This window comes from Brachyhypopomus gauderio, chromosome 3, assembly GCF_052324685.1.
Source record: "Brachyhypopomus gauderio isolate BG-103 chromosome 3, BGAUD_0.2, whole genome shotgun sequence".
NCBI classification, from domain to species: domain Eukaryota; kingdom Metazoa; phylum Chordata; class Actinopteri; order Gymnotiformes; family Hypopomidae; genus Brachyhypopomus; species Brachyhypopomus gauderio.
In genome coordinates, this window is record NC_135213.1 from 37,862,575 (window position 1) to 37,880,137 (window position 17,563).

General features: G+C 43.3%; 2 protein-coding genes across 4 annotated transcripts; one reads left to right on the forward strand and one right to left on the reverse strand.

The window, feature by feature from the left end:
* Positions 1–160: 160 nt before the first annotated feature.
* Positions 161–7,075, reverse strand: lrrc8ab (leucine rich repeat containing 8 VRAC subunit Ab). 3 transcript variants are annotated; one of them, XM_076998101.1, is made up of 4 exons: positions 6,917–7,075; positions 5,823–6,034; positions 3,431–5,552; positions 161–2,926 (listed from the first exon to the last, which is right to left on the reverse strand). In XM_076998101.1, the coding sequence occupies exons 3-4, from the start codon at positions 5,543–5,545 to the stop codon at positions 2,651–2,653; spliced, it is 2,391 nt and encodes a 796-aa protein (XP_076854216.1). In that variant the 5' UTR covers positions 5,546–5,552; positions 5,823–6,034; positions 6,917–7,075; the 3' UTR covers positions 161–2,650. The 3 variants fall into 3 exon arrangements, with proteins under 3 accessions (XP_076854216.1, XP_076854218.1, XP_076854217.1); XM_076998103.1 differs by lacking the exon at positions 6,917–7,075 and adding an exon at positions 6,686–6,839; XM_076998102.1 differs by lacking the exon at positions 6,917–7,075 and adding an exon at positions 6,248–6,629.
* Positions 7,076–11,076: 4,001 nt separating this feature from the next.
* lix1 (limb and CNS expressed 1) lies at positions 11,077–17,450 on the forward strand. The gene is made up of 6 exons (XM_076998115.1): positions 11,077–11,325; positions 12,981–13,144; positions 14,565–14,705; positions 15,309–15,404; positions 16,097–16,174; positions 16,412–17,450. The coding sequence occupies exons 1-6, from the start codon at positions 11,280–11,282 to the stop codon at positions 16,805–16,807; spliced, it is 921 nt and encodes a 306-aa protein (XP_076854230.1). The 5' UTR covers positions 11,077–11,279; the 3' UTR covers positions 16,808–17,450.
* Positions 17,451–17,563: the final 113 nt, after the last annotated feature.

Here is a 17,563-nt window from a genome sequence, read left to right on the forward strand (position 1 = left end):
CCTCCATTCAGGGGACTTGATCACAAATCGGCGAACTAAATAAACGTCTATAGTTGGAAATGTTATCACATGATTGCACCCCAGTACTGACAAACGTTATAGGTCTAATTCTAAAACATTTCAAATAGAATTGAATAAAAATACAAATGATAAGAAACAATGGGTTCAAACATTAAATGTGGGTTTATTTAGGCATGGGACACAACATTTCCTTGAAAGGACAAAACGTTGGAGAAATAGTTTGACATATCTTAAATGATCCACACACTGAAGACATATATATAAAAAAAAACTAGTAAGCAATATTGTCACACTAGCTAATATACAGCTCTATTTGGTGCTGTTGTGGCCTTTCGTAATTCAGTCCCAAGATCCTATGCAGTAATGTCTAAAACAAAAGGGTTTAATGAATACAGAATAAGAAATTATATTGCTTAGAGTCAGCTAGGTCAGTTGTTTAATGGAACTATAAAATGTAATGTATTCAAAAGCCAAAGTTCACAGTTTTTGCAGATAAATATGTTAAATATGTAAATCAGTAGATCATAATCATAGATCAACCATATAAATGTTTTCCCCCAGACTTTATTATGCAATTCTGGAACTAAAAACCTTTTTTTCCCTCAGCTCACTTTAATCTACTTCAATACATGTATTATGCATTTTATCAACAAGCAACAATTTCTCTACCTCAGGTTATGCAAACTACATTATAAACTGGCAATGTTATTGATCAATTAAAACCAAGAGTTAGTAATGAGTGAACAAGTTTTGTACAAAACATTAACTGTAAAAAATATAATAAAATAAAAACTGAAATGAACATTTCATATAAATAAAACCAAAGTAATAAATGATGTATTAGAAAATTCATTACACATATTCCTTTAAATAAAAAAAATATAGTTGAAAATTTTAAAAGTAACTGTACAAAGTTGAGTGGAATTTACCTGAGTAAAACTTTAAGCTCTTAAATGAAAAGCAGGTGGGAGAAATCAGGTCCAAAATGAAACTGTACTGGGGTAAGGTAAGACATCAGCTGGAGGAACACAAACAGCTCGGTCTGCTCGAGTGTCACCTTCTGAATGTCAGTACAGCTTAAAAGGGTCAAGTCAAGCATTTGAGTTAACACACATGGTGTTAATGACAGACATGTCTGAAATACTCAGAGAAAATCATCAAATGCTTGCACTGTGCGTTGGCCAACATGTCACCAAACATCTGTGATTGTCTCATCAGCATTACATTGTTATTAAATATTAAAACAAACGTCTGAATAACACTAATGTTAAGTGCAATGTTGTGTGGACAAATCACCACTCAGCATGGCCCGTTTGTCCTTTAGTGTAAAATAAAACAGTGACACAGCCTAACAAAAAAGTGAACCTTTGGCTGAAAGTAACAATATTTCCTATGAGCATTTTACACCATGTACTCTGGTGAAAGTAAGGTGCTGTCACACCGTGAGAAGGAGCTCAGAACATAGAGAAGTCATTTCTGCTTCACATTTATCCAAATGCTTCGTCTAGAAGCAAATGTCCACTTGACTCCTGATGACATTTTCAATGTGCTTGTGGTTTTCTACATTAAATCAAGAGTTGGTAATGTGCTAAATAACAAAACAGTTACATTAGGAAAAATGTCTTAGACACATAGAAAGAAATCTGTGATTTCAGTACAAGACAAAACATAAGAAACATGGCAGCACAAATATTAGTAGCGTGGTTGCCAGACTCCTGTATTTGATAAACAATGGGTTTCATTGACAGAAGAGTTGAGTGCACTAAATACAGGACAAGATTTCATACCCTGCAGTACATTGTCCTTCCAGAATAAAACGAGTATATTTTACATACTTCCCATCTGCTATCCAACCTGTTGCTAAAATGTCTCTTTAGTTACAGTGCTAAAGGAGACAATATACTAGTGTACTCGTGTACACATCCACATAACTAGCTACTTTCCAGTTCTTCTCATGCATTTTAATGAGTTACATAACGAACGAGTAATAACTAATCAACGTTAGTTTATATTAAGTGTCGTTTCCTCCACAAAGACTTTTTTTTTTACAAATTGTACAACTGTAACTGTGACAAATGACACATGTGTTTTTGGTTGAATTAAACATGCTATTTCTTCCTGTAGAATTAATATGGAAACATTACAGTGTCTGTGGGTTTTTTTTAGTTTAGTCTTGCCATGTTAAATAGCTAAACTCCTTTTGAAATTTTTTTCCCCCCAAACAGGCAACCATAAAGTGCTCATGACACACCAGCTCACAATACTGTAAATGTGCATGCTGGACTTACTTTAAGAGTGACCTCACCACTGCACAGCACACTGTAATTAAGGCAAAGATGCTCAACACCTCCCAGTGATTCCAGTCTCCCACCTTTACACCCCTACAGCCACAGATCTTTTAGCATCTCCAAACCACTTCACGTCATCCCATGAGGAGTCCGCACAATACAGCGCATTACTCCCACAATATATAAATAACTGTTGATTTGGATTTGAGAGAACCAACGCCCCCCACCCCGCCTCGACGTTCAAATACATCACTAATCAGATAACATGCCGGGTGAAATTCTGCTCTGGACTGCTCTGTGTTCTAACCCTGGGGGCCTTCGTGCTGGCCCCTGCAGTGGCTTCAAGCCGCCTCTTTATCGGTTCTCCAGAACTGCTCCTTGACTTCCCTGGGCAGAGTGTTGAAGACGCCCTCCTCGACAATGAGGCCGGAGCGTTTGAGCAGGCGGCAGTCCCCCAGCTCCACGGGCAGACCCTCCAGCCGGTTGCCCCTCAGCTCCAGCTGGGTCAGGTTGGTCAGCTCCCCAAAGCGAGAGGGCAGGGACAGCAGGCAGTTGTTGCCCAGGTTCAGCGTCCGCAGCTTCTTACACTGAAACAGCTCAGGAGGAAGTTTCTCAATCTGGTGGAGGGACAAAAATGTTATTTATTGAACGTTATAATAAATATGCGTATACTATAATGAACATGCATATACGTATTCTATATTGAATATGCATATACATCCATGAGAAAAATAGCTAGGGTAGGTTAAAAAAAAAGAAAAACAAGCTTAACACAAAACTCATTCAAAAGGCATTATTCCTATGATATATTATTTAGAGCAGGTATCACCTGTCCGGACCCAATCACATTCCTGATTAACTGGATACGGACCCAAATGCCAAAAAAATTTTAACGGGAGACTATATTTTAAACCGGAGAATTTATTTTCAGACGAGTGTTACGTTCACCCCCCCCCCCAAACAACTTTCGTTCGCCACCGCGGACCCGGACCTAAGGTCTGAGCTATCTGCCAAAAATGGACCGCGGAAAGATTTAATTGATTACCCCTGATTTAGAGGCAGCTAAAAAGCAGTTCTGTCAATCAAGGACCACTAGGAGGCAGGATTCCTTACAAACTCACTCTGTTGGCAGTTACAGCAAAATACTGAAGATTCTGAAGGTGTCCGATGTCGGCGTGGATGTCCGTTAGATTGTTGTGACTCAAGTCGAGATACCTCAGCTTGCGACAGAAAAACAGCTGGCTTGGCATGTTCTCGATCTTGTTTCGATTCAAATAGAGGCGCTCCAGATTGGTGAGTGTGCCTATTTGGATGGGGATGTAGGCAATCTGGTTGTACCAAAGCTTCAGGCAGACGAGTCTGTGGAGATGCTGGAAGCTCATGATCTCCTCAATGGTCTTTAGGTTGTTGTCCTTCAGGTCGATCTCCTGCAGGTTGTGCAGGCTAAAGGTGGAGTGAGGGATGCGCTCGAGGTCACAGCGAAGGAGCTCCAACTCGGTCAGGTTGACCATCTTCTTCAAGCTATTGAGAACCATCAACTTAGTGCCTTCGTTGTTGATGGACAACTTCTGCAGGTGCATTCCAACGTCAGTCACCACTTGTGGTAGCTTGGTCAGATTGCTTTTCAGCCGGAGAACTTTAAGTCGTTTGAGCTCACGCAGACCGTCGATAACGATGTAACGATTGTTCTCTGCGCTGAGGTTCCCTGTGAGGTGCAGCTCGCTCAGGTTCTTCAGACTGTAGATCCAAAGAGGAATCTCCTTGATGTCGGTGAACTTTATATGCAGCGATTTTATGTTTTCTCTCAGGAAAGCGAGGGCTGGCGCTTCGATTTTAGCTGGTGTGTGATACAGCCACATCTCCCTCAGGTTGACGAGCTGGGCAATAATTGGGGGGATGGTGACGTCAGGAATGAGCTCCAGTTTGAGCACTTCGAGCTCCAGCAGGTCGAACACAGTGTCTGGGATTCCACTGAGCATGAAAAGGTGCAGCTCCAACTTCTCTTGAGAGTTCTTCGTGATCCTCTGTCGCAGCTTCTCCAGAGTCCACTCGTTGTTGAGGTTAAGCTGACGGAGTTTGTTCTCGCTGACCTCGGAGAGGAACACCGCGAAGCGTTTGGAGTACAGCGGGTCGTACTGGTCGATCATGTGCATCATGAAGGCAAAATCATTTTTCACGTCTGGAATGTCGCTGTAGCTGCTCTCTTCCCTGATCGATTCAAACGAGTATTTCTTGAGGGAACGTCGCAGCATCCAGCAGAGGGTGTACACACAGATCACACCGTACACCACAACGAGACTTATGTAAAAGCACGCTAGTATTTTGAAAAGCGTAGCAAGGGGATGGGCACAATTATACATCTGATATCCAGTGAGATTCTCGATATTCACACTGCAGTCCACATTGAACTGAATGTTGCGAACGTAGTAACCAGTGTAACAGATAATAAGGATGAATTTCACGACTTTGATGATGGTCTGTCGGATGTAAAGTCTATACACTATGTCTCCTTCTTCAACGTGAAGCCTGAACTTCTTAACCTTCTCGAACAAGGCTTTGGCCTGCTCCCCCTCCTTCCTGTCCAGAACCCCCGTTTCTGAGTGGTCGACGATCCCTTGCTCGAGACGCGATTTGGTCGCGGACAGTATGGGAACGTTGGCCTCCACGTCTTCGCTTGCGCACGATGTTTTTTTATCGATGGAGCCATTGGTCTTGCCCAGGGCTTTGGGGTCACTTTCCTCCACCACCGTCTCAGACAGCGCTCGGTTGGTCCATGGCGAATCAAAACACTTCAAAAGAATCGAGACAAAGTGCTCCAGCTTGGAGCTAGTCCAAGGAAACTTGAACCAAAAGTTGCTGCAAGCCAGGAAGATGAGTGTATGCAGTAGCACCAAATATGGGAAATACTTAGCAAACCAATGAAGCTTGTTTTCATAACACACGGCATCCACGTAATTATACTGGTGTCTGTCGAGGTCATATTGTATTCCTTGTGGCTCAAGGGCTAAGGGCACAGAATAGCTTGGCTCAAAATACTTCCGACAGGTTTTGTTGACAACCCATTTACAGGGTAGGCAGATCATTTTGTCTTGAGTGACTTGCAAAGTTCCTCCAAATACTGCGATCATCAGCATCACAACAGACAGGTAGTCTGTGAACACATCCCACCATGGCTTCAAAATACGGTACGCAGGCTGGGTATCCACAAAGTACCGCAGTTCAGTGATGGGAATCATGATTAATCTAAGCGAAAAATAAATAAACAAAAGATTATAATTCAACATCAATATTTCTATTTAAGATTTATTAAATAAAATGTAATAAATTCATAAAATACAATAAAAATACTATTACACACACATACATATATATATATATATATATATATATATATATATATATATATATATATATATATATATATATATATATATGTGTGTGTGTGTGTGTGTGTGTGTGCCAAGTACACAGAACACTCATCATTTCCCTTTTAATAAACTTGTTTTGCTTTACCAGACACGTTGTCTCTGTTCTGTCTTCATCTGCAAAAACAAATCTCCACCAAGAGGACACTTTGTCTTCTTTTGTCAGCTATTATTACCCCCTAACGCCCCTCCAGAACCGTCTCTCCTCGCTATCAAGAGAGTCCATGACCCCCAAGTTCAAACCAAACCCTAGCTCCTCTCAGCACAACCCATCTTCAGCCTGGGCGAGGCACACATTTCCTGTCAAAGAAAAAAAAAAGTGACACCAATGTCAGCACACTTTCACCAATATTATAACAGGGTTCTCGTATTTTTTTGTGCGTCTTGGAAAATCGGGGATTTTCTAAATCTTATTTTACACTCGTAGTTAGCCGGACACGTTTGGGCTGCTGGCGCGCTCGCGAGACCAGAACCATAGACATGCTAACTATGCTAATGCGCGTCACATCGCACCTGTTGAGGAGAAACCAGCACGAATAAACCAGCACGAATAAAGACCCGATTAAACCATCGATGTGCACATCTGTCTTAGTTTTCCTGGTATGTTCGCGGTATTAGACCGCGAAGTTCACTCATAAGCCCAACATCTAACGTCACGTAAACTAGCGAGGTTGACTAGTACCGTTACCTCAGACTAGAAGTTACCTCAGACTAGCCGTTACCTCAGACTAGAGGTTACCTCAGACTAGAGGTTACCTCAGACTAGAGGTTACCTCAGACTAGCCGTTACCTCAGACTAGAGGTTACTTCAGACTAGAGGTTACTTTAGACTAGCCGTTACCTCAGACTAGAGGTTACCTCAGACTGGTACCGTTACCTAAGACTGGTACCGTTACCTCAGACTAGTACCGTTACCTCAGACTAGCAGTTACCTCAGACTAGTACCGTTACCTCAGACTAGCAGTTACCTCAGACTAGCCGACTGGAAGTAGCCAGCTAGCCACATATAACACATAATACCGCGTTCAACTCCACAAAACTCGCTAGCTCAGTCGGCTAACGGCCACCAACAACGAGCAGCGTTTTCTTTTGTCTTTCTTTTAATACGCCTAAATCCACACGTTTTACACCGTATAGAAAGAGAAAACAACCGTCCCTCAATACTCGCGACTGGACACTCACCGATTTTGTCGTGGTCAGCTTCGTTCATCTTGTGCCGGTTTGGCATTTGATATTTTTCCCCATTTAGAGGACGGGTAAAAATGGGGATAAACCATAACAGCCGCTAACCCTTATTTTCAGTGTAGTGTCACGGTCGGGCCCCTAGGTGGCGGTGTAGACGGTCATTTGTGGGGAATGCCCTTTGAAACAGCTCTTGAGTTCACGCAACACTACTGCCACCATATGGACTGAAAACAGAATTTGAGAAGAGAATCGTTTCCAAAATGATCTCTGGAAACCGTGGGTGCTCTACTCCAGATCAATTTTCCTATTTTTTGCTATGAGTAAGCCACAGTTCTCCAGTTCAAATGAAATCCCAAACTCCTCTAGGTCCTATTTAACTGGATTAGTGAGACAATGTCCTTTTCCATCTTAGCATGCAGGTTTATCTAATCCATGTACATGTGGTTAGCTCCAGTCCTGCACACATACCATCTCTTATTGAACTGTATTAAAGGACTATTGAATTTTTATATCTAGGTCAAATACTTTTTTACTCAGGCCTTTGGTTACTTTTCTTTTTATATAAAGATGCAGTGCCCAGGGCCACCGGTCATAGAGCTTTCTGGTAATCTGAGATATTGACACTATTGTCTGTCCATTTCATGCATTAACTCTGGATTGTGACAATGGTATGGGTGAAATGCACCGTGTCAGGGAGTGAGGACCGTGCCCTCAGGACTGTGTTATCAGGACCGTGTTCTCAGGACCGTGTCCTCAGGACCGTGCCCTCAGGACCGTGTCCTCTGGACCGTGTCCTGTGGACCGTGCCCTGTGGACCGTGTCCTCAGGACCGTGTTCTCAGGACCGTGTCCTCTGGACCATGCCCTCAGGAACGTGTCCTCAGAACCCTGTCTTCTGGACTGTGTCCTCAGGACCGTGTCTTCTGGACCACGCCCTCTGGACCATGTCCTCAGGACCGTGTTCACCCTCTGGTGCTCCATTTTACTGCTACAGAAAAACCTACAGGAGCTTCATGCTGATCCCCAGTTCATTAAATAAACTAACATTTCCCTCCACTCACTAGCTGAAGCAGCTAACCCCCCCTTATACACCCCCCACCCCACCCCGAGAAGCCAAGACTCCTCCACTTACAATGTACAATAAATAAATCTGACAATATGTAATGCTGTAGACATTTGCTTTTTTGAACTCACATGGACTGTATTTAATGTCGTCTAGCACCTTATTAGCTTGGTCCCCCAACGAGGACGGCTTCCCTCTTAAATCATAGTCTTCTCAAAGTTTCTTTCTTAATCTGACCAGAGAATTTTTCCTTGCCTCTGTGACCACTGTCTTGCTCAATAGAGATCTGGACCCAAACATTTGTATGGCTGCTTTTTAGCAACATGTTTTGCAAAAAGGGCTATTTAAATTAAACTGACTTTTGACTTATATACCATACTTTATGATCACCTGGGCACTTGTCTGGTTAGTTTCTAGAGTTCTGTGTCATGTGACATTGAGTGATGTATGTATGTTCAATATTATTTTATTATACATATATTTCCTGAACAAAATCATATGTCACATTCCTTTCTAACCGCTATGGGGTATTTGTCAATTCTGATTTTCACCCTAATCAAAATTTGTCCTTCACATTTACCCATCCGTGCGGTTAGAACACACACACACACACACACACACACACACACACACACACACACACACACACACACGCACACACACACTAGTGATTACTATGGGGCTGTGGTGCACACATGCCCAGAGCGGTGGGCAGCCCTAGCCCGGCACCCGGGGAGCAGTTGGGGTTAGGTGCCTTGATCATGGGCACCTCAGTCATGGCCTCAGATTTGGGAATCAAACCACCAACCCTCCAGTCATAAGACTGGTTCCCTAATCACCACCATGACTGACTGTAGTGTACCTTATCAGGACATGTCTGGGTCTGGGAAATATCAGTTCTGCAGTGCTAACTGCCATATACTCTCTTTATGTTGTGACTGTATTTTGCAGGTTTTTGTTTTACCATCTAAAATCTGGAACTTCTTTATATAGTGTATGTACATATCCCCTGCACTTTCATTCTCTCTGACCTATAATCAGCTCCTTTTACTGAACATGTACCTGAACCACCTTGGGGGAAATCAAAAACTGATCTCAGTTCAGCAACACAGAGCAGCTTCTCCCAGCACCCCCATGTGGAGGGGGTGCCAAGCACGGGGCAGTCTCCCATGTGTCACCGTTTACATTTCCCACAGCGGGAGGCTTAAACAAGGGCCACTTCATCCAGGAAGGCAGCAGGTTATGTCAACACAACCTCTCACTCTACTTGGTCAGGTCCTGATCCCTCAATCAGATCGTAATGTAAGTGATGGCTTACGTAAAGCAATGTAAAGCACATTCTTGAAACTTTACCATGGGTATTGGATGAATGTTTTTGCATTATAATGGAAGGTTTCGCCTTGAGAAAAGACCAGTTTTTATGTTGAGGTGTACGAGTGGGGAGTTCTATATCAATAGCCAAGGACACTGGGGCAGCCATAGTCTGTCTTTATGTTTCCCATCCAGACAGTGTTATTTCCTGTGTAGACAGAGCAAAGTCTTTTACCATGATGGGGATAAGAACTATGTAGACGTCCATGGATCGTGCCGAAAATAAGAGAATGCAGTATATGTAAGAGCTTCTCCCACACGTGCCCTCACACACACACACACACACACACACACACACACACACACACACACACACACACACACACACACACACACACACACACACACACACACTTTATAAACAGAATGTCAAGCCCACGGTTAGCTTAGGTTAAACTATTAGGCAGGCGTTTTCCACCCTAGGTGGTTATTTGTTCTGCAATGTCTTTGCATCTATTCCAGTTATATAAGTGAGCAAAAAGTCTAACAAACATGATTTATAGTGCATTTCCTAGTGAGCGCTGCTGTGTTATAACTGCATGGTGCATTTGTTTTATTGTCACCATGCACTGGTCATTCACTCGCCTGTATTATTTGGACGACTCCGCCCCATATAGTGATTGTCATTTATGCTAAATGCTTTTCCCCTTTCCCAAGGCACACTCACAATGGGGCTCGGTCCTGAATGGAGTGCTTATTCCTGAAGAACCCAAGAAGCAAAGACATGGGTAAGTTAAAGGAGGAGGGGGGCATTAGACATTTAAAAATGCACTTTAGACAGTGGCCTGCTCTGAATAGAGCTTAGCTCTCCCTCGCCATGGCTGGCGGTAGATTCACCGAGAGGAAGATGTTGAATAAGGTGAACCTAGGGACCTTCATATTGAGGGCTTTATTCACAAGTTTCAACTGCTTTGGGCTACTCACTGAACAATAACCGTTTGGGCAAAACAGTTAAATTCAGTCGTGTTTCATACAGTCTGCCTAACATGAGGAGTCAGAGCAGGAAACATTTCTCATGCTGAAGTCTCAGAGCAAAAGAGCTCATTAGAACCAAGATGGAACAGACGTCTTGTTCGTTAGGTGAATGAAGGACTGTCCTAAGAATAAATATGTAAGATAATTACACTCACTGCAGTGTCAAATCCAATGGATTATTTGTAGAAACTCTTCCTGAAGAGCAGAAATCACAAGTCAAAACACAGTTTAATTTCTTATTACTTCAGACGGGTTGCACCACATTTTTACAAGTAAGATTTAGTTTGCAGTCTTCAAAGAAATATCAGTGCAAAATACTTGCTGTAAAGCTCAAATGGCAACAAAATATATGTTTGATCCTTGCGTTTGAGTGAGATGCTGCATTGGTATGATGTAGAGCTAAGGCATGCCATGAATAGGGAGACGAGAGGAGGAGAGGGGAGGAGAGGAGGAGAGGGGAGGGGAGGAGAGGAGAGGAGGAGAGGGGAGGAGAGGAGAGGGGAGAGGGGAGGAGAGGAGAGGAGAGAGGGGAGGGGAGGAGCTGCTTTCTTGTCTACAATGGATGTCAGCAGCAGGCTGAGTGTGTATGTGTGAACGTGTGTGTGCATGTGTGCACACGTGCATGTGTGTGTGTGTCTGTGTGAGAGAGAGTGAGAGAGAGAGAAATTGGGGGTGGGGGGTGGGGGGGGGGGGGGTGAAGTCCGATGGCCAGCCTAACAGCTAATTAGTTCAGCTCTTGACAAAGGTGGGCCAGCCATAGAAAAGGACCCCCAGGGTTAACTTAACAGGACTCCATAGCCTGCACTCAAGGCTGGAGAAGAGGAGGAGAGAACCTCGTGCTCTAGCTCTTTCCAAATCAGAGCTCGGGTGCGTACGAGACGTTTGCTCCCTGGAGCATGTAGCAGGGCTGCGGGACAGAGTGAGATACGCTGCCCTGGGGAAGACGGCCGGGATGACTTCCACACCAGAGTCCGATGATGACAGAGCCTTCAAAGACCGTGAGTACGGCCACTTCATAAAACAGGGAGTGTGTGCATGTCCAGTTATAAAACACGTCTGTGAGACGCAAGGTCAAAGCGCTATTGTGTCATCTGCTTCTGAGATGTAGATATATGTAGATATGCAATTTCAACTGGCATGAAAAATGTTTCATCACATTTTGATGCACCTGCAATTAACTTTGTATTTTTGACAAAGTGCAAGAAGAAACCCAAGCTAAACAATGAAATTGAAAGTTTTTTTTAAGTTTTTAAAAGTTCTTTTAAAAGATATGACATTTTAAATGTCAGGCAAAAATCTGGTAATTTCACAACTGCATACTTTATTGAAGTACTCAGTGTGTTTCAAAGGCTGGGTGCTTTTCAAATAAATAAAGACAGAGATGTTTCCATATTGTAAAAACAACTCTATGTTTCCACATATTTGGTCCTCTTATAACAATATATATGGGGTTTCCCCCTCACAATATTTTCCTGTCGCTCTATGAAGGACAGACCTGATTAAAGCAGACTGCCCAAACAGTCACTTTGGGAATGAAACATGCTGAAACCATACCACAGATATCCCTCCCACCGCTGACACTTTCCACAACACACACTCAGGTCTGTGAGGCATGACCACCTGCTCTTTTGGTTAAATAAGCATTCTCTTGTGTTGACATTGGATAGCTCTCAAACTGCTGTTGATATAAATGACAGGCCATGACATCAAGTCTTTGCACACCTGAAGAACACCATAATGGTTGAGTGGAGGGCTGGAACCACCAAAAAATGAAAAATTACTGCGTAAAAAAGAAAAATTGTAGAAAAACAATATTTATTCTTTTATAAACTTAACACCTGTGCAGAATGTCAATGTGCATATTGTAATGATGGCAATAATGAATTATGAGTCATTATTACAATTGTGTATTATAAGTCTTTGGGAGATCGTAAACAATATAGATGACTTAATTAAAAAAATCTAAATTGAACCTGAACCCTTAAATAAATTTTGCTCTGCTAATTGAAGATGACCCTATGTAGTCTGATCAGTTTTTTTTTTTGCTGTGTTTAATAACATTAACCTTAAATTGTAAGTAATGAACCCACATCTCATATCAGCTTAAATCAATGAGGTTATTTGGCACCTCCTTAATCCCAACGTCTTTTGATGAACAGTTCAGACAGCAGGCAGGGAAATCCTTGGTTAACAGCTCGAGTGTAATAAACTTTAGAGTCCACATCCTTATCTGGAGCTCTTTGGTCATCTCTGGTGCTGATGTCTGACTTCAGAAAAACCTTAATCCAGCCATTACTGGTGCTGCCAATCTTTGAGGCGAATGTCAAACACAGGCAGGCAGCATTTTTGAAGGTACATGTCGCATGAATAAACATTAAATTAATGATGAACAGTAATGGGAGATGAAGAGGACTGCAGGAATCTGAGTTTCTCGTATGTACCTAAACTGCTGTTACATTTTTACCACTCTCTGAAAAATGAATATATTTATCCTTTTATATAATGAAGTGATTTTGGGGCCCTGAATAAAGTGCATTTAAATCTTACTTTCCAGCCCTTTGAAGTTTTTAGGAGAGCATCTCTATAAACAGCACAATCAAAGACGTCTGTGCTCATCCAGTCCTTCATATTTCCCGTTTGTCTGTGTTGCCAGTGAACGTTGTGGGGATGCTTCAGCGTTTCTGGGAGCAGAAGCAGGTGACGGGAGTCATGGTGGATTTGGACAACCTGGTTATTTACGAGTCTCTCCCCTCACCTGGACCTCCATACATCTGCTACGTCACCTTACCTGGAGGGAGCTGCTTCGGCAACTTCAAGGTAAGTGAACCAGGTTGGATCAAAGAGTGCAGCGAAGGGTATCGGTACAGGGGGCAAGGACTCCTGCCCCTGGGGGTCGAACCATCTTCTGTCCCAACATCGCGCGGTAAACTCTAGTCCGTTTTTTCGAGACGGTTCCGGCCCGGTCAGGTTGGCATGATGAGAAGGACACGTTGAAGCAAGGTCCGACAGGTGCGTACGAACACTCCCATTGACACTTTCCCCTCAGCACCTGGGAAGAGGCTCTCGTGTGAAGAGCAGGAGGGTGAACAGGTGGTTCTTATTAACCTAATTACTGTAGCACAGCAAGGTTTCCTTCTGCCACAGTGGAATGTTTTAAAGAACACAGCTTGCATAAAAGTCAAAAGTAACAGTCTCAGTTTACTTATGCCTTCAGCATCTTAAAATAACCCTGTAGATATCAGTGAGATGATAACATGAAGCATTTTATAATACATTTATCATTTCCTTTTTAGGATAAGCAAATGTTTGTGAATAATAGTGTAAAAGTGATCATCATGTTGACTATTGTGCTATACAAAAAAATAAAATAAGAAATAAATGGTAATGATAAAAAGCAGTAAAATAGACTGGAAAAAAATGAGAGGTGAAAACAGTGCTGGATCTACTCAACACTCTTGAGAGGAATTACTTCATCGGCGAAGTTATGCAAATTGCACGCTCGAGTGCAGCAGAATAATCCAGAAGCCATGGCCGTGGCCTGCCGTAACCATAGCTGCTGTTGGAGACCGTTGCTATTTAAAGAGCATTCACGGCCAGCTGCTGCCCTTTGGTGGGTGTGCGGCACACCAAGGAGTTTCGGCGCTGCGGTGAGCCGCCTGCATGAATGGCTCGCCGTGCCTTTGATCAGCCGGCCGAGGCCGGAGGCTTACACCCGAGAGGGGGCTTGTTCTGTGGATGCAGTGCACCTGCATATATAAATATGCTCCACAGCTCCTCCCTCACACGTAGCCCCTCCCACAGCTCCTCCCTCACACGTAGCCCCTCCCACAGCTCCTCCCTCACATGTTTTTATTTTTTTCTTCTTAGCTTCAGTTATGTGCAGTCGTCGAATAGGACCGGTGAAGCTCTCAGTTTGGGCTCTCTGCATGAGCCAAGAGCTGATCTAATCTCCGTTAGCTTCCAAGCTGATTCTACTCTGGTGCGCACAGCCATAATCGGATTCATAATCCCATGATGGGACTGGCATGTACCGATGTGCTTAGCACATGCTTCTGAGGAATTATGGAACTTTAAGCTCAATCAAGCGTGTTTATGTTGCTTGGAGAACCTTACCTAAAATGTAGACAGACTCTAATTAGTTAGATTTATCATATTTCAAAATGTTTTCAATATGAGCAACTCTCTCTCTCTCTCTCTCTCTCTCTCTCTCTCTCTCTCTTCTGTCTGCCCTTGTCAGTACTGCTACACGAAAGCCGAAGCCCGGCGTGATGCAGCTCGAGTTGCTCTGATGAACTCCACATTCAATGAATTACCCTGTCGCCGCATCACCCCCGAGTTCGTGGCTTGTAGCGTAGAGGAGGCCGTGGCCACCACCAGCGTGAGTCTCCCACACACCCTCCACACCAACACGGGCAGCTGGAGAAGCCGCACGCACCATGAGAGTTCATGACTGTTTAACAGCATTAGATTTGCCATGGGCAGAAACCATGAACCTGTGTAGTGAAGGAGGTTCTCACTGTTGCTCCTGGTCTTTTCTTCAAGACTGTAAGCTCATATAGTTTATGGAGACTGACCCAATGGATGTTTGTAGGCACTCTTCACTTTCCTACATTTCTCTGGCTTTGTTCCAAACCACACAAGAGTGCACCACAAAGACACTCTGTCTTTCTCAGCCCTGACTTCCCAGTGTGTGTGTGTGTGTGCATGCGCGCGTGTGTATGTGTGTGCGCGTGTCTGTGTGTTCATGTTTGTGCACACATGTGTGTGTGTGTGTGTGTGTGTGTGTGTGCGTGTGTGTGGTCTTTGCTCACCCTCCTGCCATTTCTTCTTATTGGTCTTAGCCTTTTGTTCCCTGGAAACAATTAGACCTGGTTCTGATGACAAAGCAGAAAGGCTGGAGTGTGAGTTGACTCCTCCCCCAACATTTGTGTCAAGATGACTGAATGCTGGTCTGTGTGTCACCATGACCCGCTGTGTGCAGGGCAACATGAGGGATGCAGCTGACCCCAGCACCAGCGTAGGAGCCTATCACCTCATGCTGCAGGCCAACGTTGGCAAAACCATGCTGGAATTTCAGGTGTGAAACCACAACTCTACTGTGTCGGCCACTGAGGAAACTTTCAAGAGGCTTATTTACTTTGATTTATGAAAATGCAAGCAATGTTGAAGCTATTGAACATTGACTCCATCACTGGAGTTTTATATAAGGCTGGTTCTTTAATGGAGAGACATATTTCCCTGAAAGTAGAGCGTGTGGATCACTTCCAGAACATATAGTCAATTTCTTTTATAACCATAATGATGCATTCAGTGATATTTATATTTGCAGCTGTTTGTTTACATGTATATCAAATATACATGTAGACAAATATTTTTCAAACTTTTCTTTTTATTTCAACGGGGACAATGTAGATCAGTCCACATTCAATACATTTAAACATATAACCACAGTTAGCAAAAGGCAAATCTCCATTGGTGTATAATGAAGCTGTTTCTGATACATTCACAGTGACTTCATCAGCCTTCATTATGTCATTTTGAGTAAACAAATGTTAAAGCAAGATGACATTGGCTTTTGATTGTAACAGTGTGCAAAATAAAACCGGACAGAGACTCATTATTCACCAGAGCTGTGTTTCATAGATTGGTTTAACTATAATCACTGGATAGATGCATAGTGACAACGTAGATTAATTCCAAATTAGGAATGATGTATATTAAGTGCATAATAAAAAAACCCCAAAATGACAGCTGTTCCCTTTCTTTTAGGAAATAATGACAGTGTTTCAGCTCTTGCACTGGAATGGGACCCTGAAGGCTTTCAGAGAGAGGAAATGTAGACGCCAGGTAGGCCCTCATGCAAATACCACGTTCGTTTCATTTCTGTAAAAAAGAAAAAACAAACAAACAAACAAAAAACACAAAAATGCTGAAAAAACTGAGGAACAGAAAAGCCATTTCGCCCTAAGCACAATGAAAGCAAAATTATTAGCCCGACAGCAGATGCGAGCGGTTAGGAGGGGTCAGAGAGCAGAACGGAGACGTCATGGCCTCCCTTGAACACAGTCTGTGTCTGCGCAACAGGAAGTGATCAGCTACTACTCGCAGCAGCGGGTGGACGGCTGCATGCGCAGTCACATGGCTCTGGACTGGCTGCAGATGGAACGGCGGACGCCCGGGCTCCTGTCTCACGAGCTGCAGCTGGCTCTCAGGGAGCTGGCCCAGGCCCGGCAGGCCGGCCGGGAGCTCCGCTTCTACAAGGAGAAGAAGGAGGTGCTGTGTCTGGCGCTCAGTCAAGCCGGAACAGAGAGGCCGGAGGGCTGTGGTGAGGAAGAGGAGGAGGAGGAGGCCTGGAGGGGAGAAGGGCCCGGGGTGGACCGCCTGGGGCCCGGAGGCCTGTGCCTGGAGGAGAGTGTTGACCCGTCAGAGCGCTGCCGGTTTTATGAGGAGAGAGAGAGTGATGGGGAGGTGCTGGGATGAGGCCTGTGTGATGGAGTGAGGGGGAAGACAGGCGTTTAGACTCAACCACAATCACTAGCTCACATTTTATATGCTTTTTATATTTTGTGGACTTTTGTGTCCTTTCTCTGCACACTGTGAGTGAATGATGACACGTGGGGAATATGTGGCATAATAGATTTGTCATGCTCACCTATTTTAGACTGTAAATTGGGTTGGTTTATGTATTCATCAGAAACACGGTTGGACTTTCTGAGGTGTAATATGGAATTTCAGTTTTGTCACGCAAGCAGAATGTAAATGCGATTTTTGTTATTTCGGAACTGACCACATGGTGGCGCCACACCCTGTGTGTGTCGATGGCAAATGCATTGTCTGCGCTTACACTCTTATATCTGTATATGCTCTTTTACCAATGAACTGAATGAAAAGAACATGTCATGAAATTTAAAAATATATATTTTGGCCAAATATTCGGTCAGTTGTTTTGTTTGAATATGTATAAACATGTTTTAAGGCCTTAGAACATACACTTTTGTATTTTACATACATTCTACCTCCAATACATAAAACATGTAAATATCATCTTATTCAGCAGGTCTTTGTTTCAGACTTTTAAGGAAATAAAACATACATAACACCATTAAAACTACTTGATCATTTTGAGGAGCCTGTACTAATACCTAATAATTTAACAATAAATGTTTTAATACATCATACTACAATGACCACTTATTTTTTTTCACCAAGCACGAGAAGTATTGTCTGTCAGAAATA